This window comes from Macrobrachium nipponense, chromosome 4 (assembly GCF_015104395.2).
Source record: "Macrobrachium nipponense isolate FS-2020 chromosome 4, ASM1510439v2, whole genome shotgun sequence".
Taxonomy (NCBI): domain Eukaryota; kingdom Metazoa; phylum Arthropoda; class Malacostraca; order Decapoda; family Palaemonidae; genus Macrobrachium; species Macrobrachium nipponense.
Window position 1 is genome coordinate 127,268,388 of NC_061100.1, and position 12,342 is coordinate 127,280,729.

The 12,342-nt window shown below is 44.9% G+C and overlaps 1 protein-coding gene across 1 annotated transcript in view; it reads left to right on the forward strand.

Moving 5' to 3' along the window:
• The window catches only part of LOC135211497 (transcription termination factor, mitochondrial-like), a 98,005-nt gene that overhangs the window by 25,747 nt on the left and 59,916 nt on the right, over window positions 1-12,342 (forward strand). The window contains exon 3 of the mRNA XM_064244804.1: window positions 10,454-10,565. Within this exon, the coding sequence (XP_064100874.1) occupies window positions 10,454-10,565 (112 nt within the window). The remainder of the gene's footprint in view (window positions 1-10,453; window positions 10,566-12,342) is intronic.

A 12,342-nucleotide genomic window follows, 5' to 3' on the forward strand; every position in this document is an offset into this window, starting at 1 on the left:
ACTACCTTTACGTCCTTCTACCTTCGGGATATTGCCCACAGGTCCTTGGATACATTTTCCTTGGGACCCGTGGTGGCTGCTCAACAAGTTGTGTAGCTAACCCAGACCCTCGCAGGCTGAACAGCATCGAGTCCTGGTGTGACTGTGTGGATGGATGTGTGAGTGAGTGAGTGACTGGCTCTCTCTTCCCATCTTTTCCTTCCCCTCTACCTGTGGGCAGAGGGCCATGGTCGTCACTACGCTGGATGAGGACGAGATGCAGGTGAGCTATATGACAGAGCCCCATCCTATCCCTTTCACTAGGGATAGGAGCAGAATATCCACCACTTCTTCTACAAGGGGGGGGAAGTGGATGCCTACAAGAGTCAACCCATGACTTTATATTTGCTCCTGTACAGGAACAAGTTCTTACATTGCTGGTACGAAGAGATACGCATGCCTCTCTCTTAGTACTCGGTCCAGAGGTCTGACCATTGATCCTGCGGTGCACACCCCGATCAATCGGACAGAGGCTTGGATCCCTCCCTCGCTCTTACGACCAGGGAGGCTTCCAAGGTTGGGCGAACACCAGTCTGTTCACAAAAGACTCAGATTCCTCCCACCAAGAAGTGAGTCTTCCTATTGTAAAAGGACCGAAGGTTTGTATGCCGTGTCGGAACAACAAATGACAATTTGTCCAAAATTGCATTTTTCCTACTATACAAACCTGAGGTCCTTTTACACATAGCCCCACCTCATGCCACCCCTCACTCTGCAGTTTTTGCTTGGGCCAAAAGCAAAAGTGATTTGTTTACCTCCCAGTCGCGCGCGCCCGCCTGTCGGACAAGCAGTTAACTACCGAACCCCTTGTTCGAAAGCTTACGACCTATCCAGCTGCCGCTAGTACCTTCCTATTGTAAAAGGACCTCAGGTTTGTATAGTTAGGAAAAATGCAATTTTGGACAAATTGTCATTTTATTGTGCTGATTACAACTGCAATCATGAGTAAGATCAATAAATGTTACATATACTATACGATAATATTGTTCAAGTGAGCGCTGGGAAGGACATAAGATCCATGCTGGTTACGGAAGGGACCGGAGGCGGACAACGCCATATTGGATTTAAAAACTGCCTTGTTAAACATTTTATGAAGACCTCACATGCTTATTTTAGTTCGTATGGCGCTTTCATATATCACATTATGTTGACGAAACTTCTGTCTTTTTAATGGTATGCTTAAATATGTATAATTGTATTCCTATTTTACCAATTAAATATCGCGTGAATAAGGCTGATCCACCTGAGTATGATGGATCCAAGGCGATGTTTCCCCCTAGAAGGTAAGTATATTTGAAAAAATGTACAGGCAGTCCCCAATTATTATCGGCAGTCTCGGTTAATGGTGGTCCAGTTTTGTGGGGCTTTTCTAGTGCCATAAGATAGCAATTTATGACGCTATAACAGGCCGAGTTTCAGTTATCGGTGACATAAGGTGTCGATGATAGAGTTATGGTGCCTTAACATACCTAACAGAGGCGCCATTAAGCAGTTATTGGCAACATTAACCGAAAATCGGCGAGATTCAGTTAACAATGATTTTCACTTATCAGCACCCCACCGAGAACAGAACCTCCACCGATAGATAACCGGTGACTGGCTATATTTTATTGTAAAAATTTAGATTTTTTAGTTTTAATACAATATACAGGCAGTCCCCAGTTTACGACAGGGGTTCTGTTCTTGCGCCACATTGCAAGCTGAAAATCATCATAAACCAAAACATTGTCAAAAACCTACTTTTAATGCTTCAGGTGGATATTGAAAAGTTTTGTAAACTGCATTTCTGGGTTCAGCTCGTGTCGCTTGCGCGAAATATCCTTTAATCTATTATTTCTAGGGTAAATGTACTACACATACCAGAGAATAAATAAAATAAAGAAAAAGGTCAGTATGACTGACTCGTCACCCTCTAGGAGGGTGTCGGTATGAACACTAGGCGAGTGAGACCACTACCACGAGCCAAATGCCAATAGAAATCTCCCACTACAAAACCCTCCAAGAGGGGAGCCGTCCCACAGAGGGAGCAGCTCGAACTACTACTACACCATCCCATGCTTGCGACTGCTGCGGCCTCCTTTAGTGGCCATCCTTTTAAAAAGTTAGCGCCAGAAGCCACACGTGCTAATTTTTCTCTTGTGTTTTTTGTGCCCTTTTCGTGGATTTTTACTATAATGGAGCGTTGCAGCTATCAGCAGCAGCTAAGTTAAGTACTCAGTGTCTACGTCTAGCAAGTTTTTTTTCCGTCCCCGAGACGGTATTTGCCGTTTTTTAGGTATAGATACGTTCTCGGGGGCTGGAAGCATGGCACATGGTCCTGCCGCATGTTGGGTTCGTTCTTGGTCTCCCATACCTAGAACATCCCTTATTATTTTACGCTCTATCTTGATTATCCACGTTATTACGTCTACTCAAGTTGTTATACACATATGTATTCACCTTATGTAGGCTTTTTCTATCCAGACCCTAGTCCAGGTTCTTTGTATCGGCCCCTGACTAGCTTTGATGGTAGACTTGCCTTCGGGCTAGTTGCACACTCCTGGATTTTTTTTTTTCTCCTGCTATTTTACCTTCTTTCTTTCATTTTTATTATATTTTATATTTTTAGTGTTTTGTTCTTGTTAGGTTTAGTTGGCGTCTGGCTTAGCCTAGGTCCTGGCTCATAGAGCCTAGTCTATACCGTTGATCAGTTCGGTCGCTTCCTCATAGCTTCTCTCTGATCAGTTGGTTTTCGCCCTATGGGCCTATATGCTACCGCTTTTCAGTTCTGGTTGCTTCCCGATAGCTTCTATCTGATCAGTTGGTTGGCCTAGGCTTGGTTACCGTATCTTAGTTTACCAGCCTAGTGGTCACTACCGTGATCACGAGTCAGCCAGGCGCCTGCCAGTCCCCCTTCCCCCTCTCCCGCTCGCCCATAGAGTCGGGCGGGGGGGGATGGGTCGGTCTGTCCTTGCTCGCCCAGCATGCCCGAGCCTGCCTCCCCCCCCTTCCCTCCACCGGAGGGGCCTGGGAGTCCGACTAGTCCGACTGGTTCCGACCTCTCCGCTTCTCGGCTCGGCCGGGTGGTACGTTGTGGGGGGCTCTGGCCTTCACCTCCCTCCGTTACTTCCTTGTCGCTCCGGGTTAGCGCGAGTCTGGTATGTCATCTCGCCCTTCACCCCCCTTACTAGAGCTCCTCCCTATCGGAGTCCTGGTATCCAGCGGAAGGGTATAGTCCACCATAGATGGACCGGAGCATACAAGAGGTCCTTCACTAACGTACCGTATTGCTGAGTTACTACACTCCGCTTCACTGGACCTAGTCCGGTTACTTGCATGTAGGTTTAAGTTATCTTTAAGTTTATCTTAAGTTTCTTAAACCATCCCCACCCCTCCCTTAGTATTTACCGGATCTCTCCGGGTTTATAGCCTATTCAGGCAATGCAGGGAGGGGTTATGCCCAAATTTTTTCCAAGCTCCGCCACGTAACGGAGTTTCTTTTGTCCTTAGTCTGTAAGTGTTACCCCTTTAAGATACTCATGTGTCTTCCCACTTACAGCCACCAACTGTGAGCATCCGGGATGTTCCGCTACACTTCAGGACCCCTGTGGACACGAAGTTTGCCGGTCCCATGCTCCACGCGACTCCGCACGGGGACATCCAGGTCTGGTACCATGAGACGTGTACCATATGTTACGATCTGGTGAGCCAAGCTTTTGGAAGGCGTAAGTATTCCATCTCCGCATGCCGCTCCGCTTCGTTTACTTCTTAAGTTTCATCATTATTAACTTCAACAAGCAAGGCAGCTAGTTTAAGATTTAATCGTTAAGTTTAGTAGTTTAAGTGGTTCTTTAAATCTTAAAATATATCCTCTCTTACAGGCTCCGGCAGTAAGAGATACGGCATTGGCTACCTGCGGGCCTGGGTCGGAGGTTTTGGCAAGAACGCCGCCAAGGGTCAGCCCATACATTCTGGAGAAGCGTTTAGCTTTGTTAATCTTCCCCGGAGGCAAGGCGACTGGCTACGTCGACCCGGTAGAGGCGGACCCCTCTATTGCCTTTATCCAACAACAGCTGGCGGCCTCTTTGACTGAACAAGACCAGGATATCTCCACGGATGTCGCAACCCTGGATATAAATGTTGAACCTATGGTAGGTATAGACGACCTGTTGGTCGAGGTAAGTAATGCAGGTACCCAAGGGTCCCCCTTGGGAGTGACTGTTTCTTCTACTCCTGCAACTTCACCATCCTTCCCAGGCTTTACCGGTGATGAGTTAATATACTCCTCCAGAGGCTTCGGTTAGGCCTAAGATCAAGTCTAAGCACATGACTTTGACTAAGACGTCAATCGTCCCTCGAAGAAGACGTCCTCGTCTTCTTCTTCGCGTAAGTCTCCGGCTCGTAATCCCGGCCCAGACAGGTCTAAAGGTCTAGCTCCGGCTCAAAGTCCTCAAAGAGTAAGCCTAAGGAGAAATCCCGCACCCCGGCAGTATCACCAGTTCCACTACCTTTGGTGCCTATTCAGAGTCTCCCCTCACCTACGCAGCAGCTCCGGCTCTGGGACACCAATGCTGGCCTGTTGCAACAGGTGGGCGACTTGGTAGGCTCCCTTAAGACGAGTATGGAACATATGATATCTCGCCTGTCGGATAGGATAACTTCTCAGGATACTATTATAGCCGGACCTAAGAGAAGCCCCTCTTGCCTCTCCCTCAACCTCTAACACTAGTGGATCTCAGCTTCCCCCGTATGACTCGCTGCCCGCTTTCTCCATGAACAATCCTTGGAGAGTAGCGTCATATGCTCCCTTCCAAGATGGTCTCATCTCCATACCGGAGTTTGGAACTCGAAGAATAGAGGTACTTCGAGTTCTACCCGGAAGGCCTACAGCCTCCCTTCATAGGCTACGCTAGGCTCCACGCCTTCGGCTATGGTTAGAGATGACAGGGTACCAAAGGAGACAGTCCTCTATTCTCGGGACCAGGCCCAACGAGAATGGCTTAGATGTCTAGACGACATGGACTGTTCGAATACCAAGATCCAACCATTCAAAACAAAGTCCCTTTACCATTTTCACGATGGACGAAGGTACCCGCTCCCGCCCTTTCCTTACCAAGATAGCGAGGTCGACCATCTCAGCAGCTCAGAAAGGGGAACCCATGCCTCAGCTGAAAGAAGCAGACCCCACTTCTCCGTTGCTCCCGTCAATTGGAGAATTATGGGAGGACTTGCCTAACACTTTCACAGCTGGCAAACTCAAACCTGACTGTGCTATGGAGCAGTTTGGTGAAAAGCTGCCCAGGCTCCCTGATAGTCTTATTCAAGCGGAGTTTGACTCGAAAACACGACTAGCCAGGTCAATCAACCTGATGGCTATGTCTGAGGTAGCAACCATGGCTTATGGTTCAGAACCAATTTTCAAGCTTATGACCAAAGCCCTGACTCAAACGGTGCAGTCAGACATGTTCGAGTTTGCCACTGCTAGAACAAATTGCAGAAAGCATGTATTGCTAGAGGCAACCATTCGGCATGAACCGAATAGGTTACTTTCTTCTAACATCTGGGGCGCAGATCTCTTCCCAGATGCTATGGTAAAGGAAGTACAAGCAGAGGGATACGAGGTTTGAACCAAAGCCTTTAGGACCGTTGGGGTCTTTTAGGGGTCTTTACGGCTAGGAGAAGGCAAGGACTTGACACCAAAAAAAGTAAGGGACAAAGGGAAGCCCTAGACGTTTCCAACCCCTACCAAAAGAAGCAGCCGCGCTTCCCTCAACAAGTTCCTACAGTGCCGTTAGTGCAGACAGCTCAGCCCTCCACGTCTAAAGGTCAATCACAGCCATTTTATGTGATATCCCCTCAGCCTCAACCCTCCACCTCATACGCCATCTCTCCAGCTTACAATCCAGCTTTCGAGAGTCAAGCTTCTCAGAAGTATGACCGCTCGAACAAGGGAGGCAGAGGTAAGCGGTCCTTTCGTGGGAGAGGATCGGGAGGCCCCTTCAATAGGGGAAAGCACTCAGAGGAGGTCGAGGGGGTTACCAGAACCAATGAGGAACTTCAGGTAGGAGGGAGGCTGTTTTCACTTTCGCCACCGGTGGAACTTCAGCCAGTGGGCTCAGAGCATAGTGTCAAAAGGGCTGGTTGGAGCTGGGTTGACGAACCCACCTCCAGCCAGACCTTTCCGTCAACTTCCTTCCAAGGAATTGACAGAGTACGCAGAGGACCTCCTTCAGAAAGGAGCTATAGTCAAAGTCAAGAGATTAAAATTTCAAGGTCGCTTGTTCAGCGTCCCAAAGAAAGGCTCAAACAAAAGAAGGGTAATCTTAGACTTGTCCCGCTTAAACTTAGCCATCCGCTGCGACAAGTTCAAGATGCTCACGATCTCACAGGTGCGACCTTACTTCCCCGTGGGGCCGTCACCACCTCTATCGATCTTACAGACGCCTACTATCATATCCCTATTGCAAGACACTTCCGTCCGTATCTGGGATTCAAGATAGGAGACCAGACGTTCTCCTTCAAGGTAGTCCCGTTCGGGCTCAAAAAACGTGGCACCCAGGGTGTTCACGAAGCTAGCGGAAGTAGTAGTGCAACAGCTCAGAGCTCAAGGGATTATGGTAGTAGCGTATCTCGACGATTGGTTGATCTGGGCCCCATCAGTCGAAGAATGCAACAAGGCCACACTGAAAGTGATCCAATTCCTAGAATATCTAGGATTCAAGATAAACAGATCCAAGTCCAGACTCACCCCAGAGTCAAACTTTCAGTGGCTAGGCATTCAATGGAATCTATCCTCACATACTCTGTCGATTCCGTCCACCAAAAGGAAAGAAATAGCGAAGTCAGTCAAGCTATTTCTAAGTCACAAACTAGCATCGAGGAGAGCTCAGGAAAGAATCCTCGGCTCTCTCCAGTTTGCTTCAGTAACGAACATCTTAATGAAAGCCAAACTGAAAGATCTAACCAGGATCTGGCGCTCTCGAGCAATGTCAGGTCCAGGGACAAGCTATCCTCAGTACCTCTGATTCTAAAGAACCGGCTTCGGCCGTGGGCAAAAGTCAAGAATCTGTCAGTGTCAGTCCCTCTTCAGTTCCCTCCACCAGGGATACCATCCACACAGACGCGTCCTTAAGCGGCTGGGGAGGGTACTCCCAGGTCAAAAAGGTGCAAGGAATTTGGTCACCCCAGTTCCGTCAGTTCCAATATAAAACGTACTGGAGGCAATGGCAGTCTTCTTGACTCTGAAAAGATTACGCCACCAAGGTACTCCCACATAAAGCTAGTCTTGGACAGCGCAGTGGTAGTACATTGCATAAACAGAGGAGGCTCCAAGTCACGTCATCTAATCACGTCCAATGATAGCCATCTTCTCCCTGGCAGACAAATTCAGTTGGCATCTTTCCTCCACCCACATAGCTGGAGTAAGAAACGTTCATAGCAGACGCCCTATCCAGATCAGTACCCTAGAGTCGGAATGGTCTCTAGACGAGAGTTCGTTCCAATGGATCCTTCAAAGAGTCCCAGGGCTACAGGTGGATCTCTTCGCATCACAAGCGAACCACAAAACTCTACCGTGTTATGTAGCCCCCAACCTGGACCCTCTGGCTTACGCCACGGACGCCCTGGCTCTGGACTGGAACAACTGGAGAAAGATTTACGTCTTCCCTCCAGTGAATCTCCTTATGAAGGTCTTAGACAAACTCAGGACATTCAGAGGTCAAGTGGCTCTAGTAGCCCCAGACTGGCCGAAGAGCAATTGGTACCCCCTGATCCTGGAACTGGGTCTTCGTCCCCTTCGGATCCCCAGTCCAAGCTCTCCCAGTCAGTACAAACGAGACTGTGTTCGCTTCCTCAGGGATTCTCAAAACAACCCTAACTTTATGGATTTCATGAAGTTTGCGGCAAAAAGAGATGCGAATATTGACCCTCAGAATATTCTTTTCCTGGAATCCGATAAAAGGGATTCAACTTTGAGGCAGTATGATGCTGCCGTCAAAAAGTTAGCAATCTTCCTGAGAGAGTCAGATATCAGAATCATGACAGTTAATTCTGCTATATCCTTTTCAGATCTTTATTTGAAAAGGGTTTAGCAGCTAGCACGATTACGACAAACAAGTCAGCATTGAAAAAGATATTTCAATTTGGATTTAACATAGACTTGACAGATACCTATTTCTCGTCTATTCCTAAAGCATGTGCTAGACTTAGGCCCTCTGTCAGGCCTACGTCAGTTTCATGGTTCTTAAACGATGTTCTAAAACTGGCTTCCGAAACCGATAATGACACATGCTCGTTTATGATGCTCCTAAGAAAAAAACTCTGTTTTTATTAAGCCTAGCTTCAGGAGCAAGAATTTCAGAACTGTCGGCTTTATCCAGAGATCCGGATCATATTCAATTCCTCCCCACGGGGGAAGTGCTACTTTCTCCGGAACGTAGCTTTTTAGCAAAGAATGAAGATCCTTTGATGAGGTGGGAACCTTGGAAGGTACTACCCCTTCCACAAGATGTTTCCCTTTGTCCGGTTTCAACCTTACGAGCCTTTCTATCCAGGACCTCCTCTTCCTCATCGGGGCCCCTCTTTAGGAGGGAAAAAGGTGGCACTTTATCCACTAAGGCATCAGGCAACAAATCCTGTACTTTATCAAACAAGCCAATCCTGACTCCTTTCCAAAGGCACATGATGTCAGGGCAGTAGCCACCTCAATTAATTACTTCCAACATATGAATTTTGCTGATTTAAAGAACGTATAACCGGATGGAAATCGCCGACAGTGTTCAAACGTCACTACCTTAAGTCCTTGGAAGCTCTGAAATTCCCAGCAGTAGCAGCGGGTAACATAGTTTCCCCTGACTCTACCTGATACTAGATAGTAGAAGATTCAGTCCTCCTTTCTTACCTGCCTCACCCAACAGTTCGTCTATTCCTGCCTTGTTCATTAACATTTACCTGTGTCTTAGCTGCTTTATGATTGTATAGTGCCCCTTTTGTCTGGTTAGGGACACTCACATCTGATTACCATACTGATCTCATAGATGTTATCCCCTTATTTTTATGCTAGGGGATACATCATAATGCAATGGTTACGGGTTTTGTATATTAAGTCATATACATTCCTAAGATATTTTATTTTATCATTGATCAAATATTTATGTAAATTTATTACTAATTGCTATTTCTATTTTTGTACATGTGTTACACAGATTTATTGTGATAGGTAATCATTGTACCTATTTGTATATATGTAAATTACCTTATATTATTAACATAATTAGATTTAAGGGTAATTTAAGCATAATTCTGATTTTGTTTTACTGTGTACTTGTATCTTTTTAGCAATTATATTCATTCTTTTATTTTGTATCTTTTATTGAGACCTATTTTGTTTTATTATATTTTATTTACTTTGTTTACAATCTTTGTGCTGTTTCTCTGGTACGATTTCGCGCAAGCGACACGAGCTGAGCCCAGAAAAAAGGATTTTGACGTAAGGAAAAATCTATTTCTGGGCGATTGGCTCGTGTCGCCAGCGAAATACCCCCCCTACCCGTCCCTTCGCTCAAGATTGTCTGCTAACTTCAGGATGGCCACTAGAGGCGCAGCAGTCGCAAGCATGGGATGGTGTAGTAGTAGTTCGAGACTGCTCCCTATGTGGGACGGCTCCCCTCTCGGAGGGTTTTGTAGTGGGAGATTTCTATTGGCATTTGGCTCGTGGTAGTGGTCTCACTCGCCTAGTGTTCATACCGACACCCTCCTAGAGGGTGAGCGAGTCAGTCATCTGACCTTTTTCTTTATTTATTTATTCTCTGGTATGTGTTTAGTACATTTACCCTAGAAATAATAGATTAAAGGATATTTCGCTGGCGACACGAGCCAATCGCCCAGAATAGATTTTTCCTTACGTCAAAATCCTTTTTTTATTGCATTTTTCATCAAAAAGACCTTCAAATACTATTGATCATTTTGCCTTTTTGGAGTCATATTTCTTCCATTGGATTGGTGTTGCAAGTGTTGTAACACCAGAATGTGCGTTGTAAATCAGGAAACAATTTCTGATGAATATATTTGAAAAGCATCGTAACCTTGGAGTGTCATAAGCTGGAACCATCATAAACTGGGGACTGCCTGTAGTTGAAAAGGAAATGGTATCTGTACTGTATGTGTAAGTGTGCCTGTTTTAGAAATGTAGGTATGTATAAGGTATAATGCAATGTAATATGTGGATTTCACTGTAGTATACAAATTTTTGTATAGGAAGGAACTGCTGTACATGATTTGACACATCATGCATGTGTGTGTGTGTGTGTGTGTGTGAGGAGGGATGATTATCTGGATAATGGTACAACACTCCGAAGAGGAATTGTACCAAATTTGAAAGCAAACATTGAAATGTTTGGATTTTTAAAATATACTGTATTTTGTTCTAAATTTTCAGATATCTACAAGGTAGAGATGATGATATCTTGGTATCAGATCCCAGTATTAGCCAAGAGGCCGTACTTCCAACAAAACAATGGAGGACAAAACAGAGAGAATTTGACAGGAAGGTAATGTTGATTTTTCTGCGATTTTTACTAGTATATGTATGTATTTATTAGTAATGTTTGTTAAGAATATATAGATGTTTTAATCCAAAGTTTATATTTGTACATGTCTATAGCTACTGGGAACTCATGAAACCCCATGTAAACGAGCAGAACCATCAGTCAACTTATGCCTCTCTTTTGTTTGTTAAAAGATAGATTCATGTGGGGTTCCATGGACTGGTGAATATGGTTGTAGTATAAGTATTTGATTTGTATTAAAAAGTAAATTGTGTTTCTAAGAAAACCCTTTGGAAGGAGGTATCTGCATATCGATACTGCTATGTTGTAGTTGAAATGTATGTAGTTTTATATTTAAGAGATAGTGGTACCTCGAGATACGAAATTAATCCGTTCCGAGGCGGCCTTTGTATCATGAGTTTTTTGTATCTTGAACCGCATTTTACATGTAAAATGGCTAATCCGTTCCAAGCCCTCCAAAAACACCCCGGTAAATTTCATAATAAAGCTAAATTGACCTACAACAATTTGGACCATTCAATACCTAACTTAATACATACTGCTAATATGTACTACATAGTAGTACCTATAAATAAAGTGTATTCGTGTACATGGTATACAAGAAATACTGTATGTACATATGTACGTATGTAGTAAAATGTGGAAGCTTACCTTTCGAGTGAGGCTATCCCCGAAAGTGGCGACAGAGGAGGACAAACGGCAGATACGTATGTACACCTAACTTTATGAAACACATAAAAAAATGTAAGGAATACATAAACTAAACTTTACAAAACACATTAACAAAACTGTAATACTTAACTTTACAAAAAACTTAAAATAAAATTTTTTTTTTTTTTTTTATTTTTTTTTTTTTACTTTTATACTTTACGTGTTTTTTTTTTTTTTTTTTCTCAACTTCTTTACCACTTTCAACTTTCTGTTTTTTCGTAGTAGTATCACTTGGTTCTTCCTTTTTGCTTACTCCTACTAAAGGCCTCTTTAAAAGATAACTATCCAAGGAAGATTGCTTCTGCCTGCTTTTGACAATGTTCCTGAAACGACTCAGGCAAACGTCATCGAACTTTGCAAGCATACGACCTGTGTAAGCCTTTTCAGGGTGTCTCTTTTCTACGAATGATTGCACTTTATGAAAAGCAGCTAGAGCATCCTTAATTTCTGCCGTTGTCATAGAGTCGTCGTCCTCCTCCTCGCCGCTGCTAGAGAACTCCTCTTGAACTACGTTATGTTGCATGGCCTCCAACTCCTTCAGGTCATCCGTCGTAAGCTCCTCTTGGTGCTCCTCGAGAAGGTCATTGATGTCATCCTCGTCGACAACCAGCCCCATGGACTTGCCGAGTGCAACGATCTCGCCAAGATCTGGTTGCAAAACAGTTTCAGGATCGTCAACTGTTCCTGAATCTGCAGCACCAGCTTCGCCCATGTCGAATCCCTCAAAGTCTTGGGTGGATACGGCATCAGGCCAGAGTTTCCTCCATGAGGAATTCAAGGTTCCCCTCGAAACCTCCTGCCAAGCTTGGTCGATGAGTCGGATGCATATTACGATATCGAAATACTCCTTCCAAAATTCACGCAAGGTGAGGTTTGTGGTATCGGTGATGTCGAAACGTCTCTTGAAAAGATGTTTCTTATACAGCTTCTTGAAGTTTGATATCACTTGCTAGTCCATGGGCTGGAGGAGAGGGGCGGTGTTAGGCGGAAGATAAAGAACCTTGATAAACGAATACTCCGCTAGGATATCTTCCTTGAGGCCAGGAGG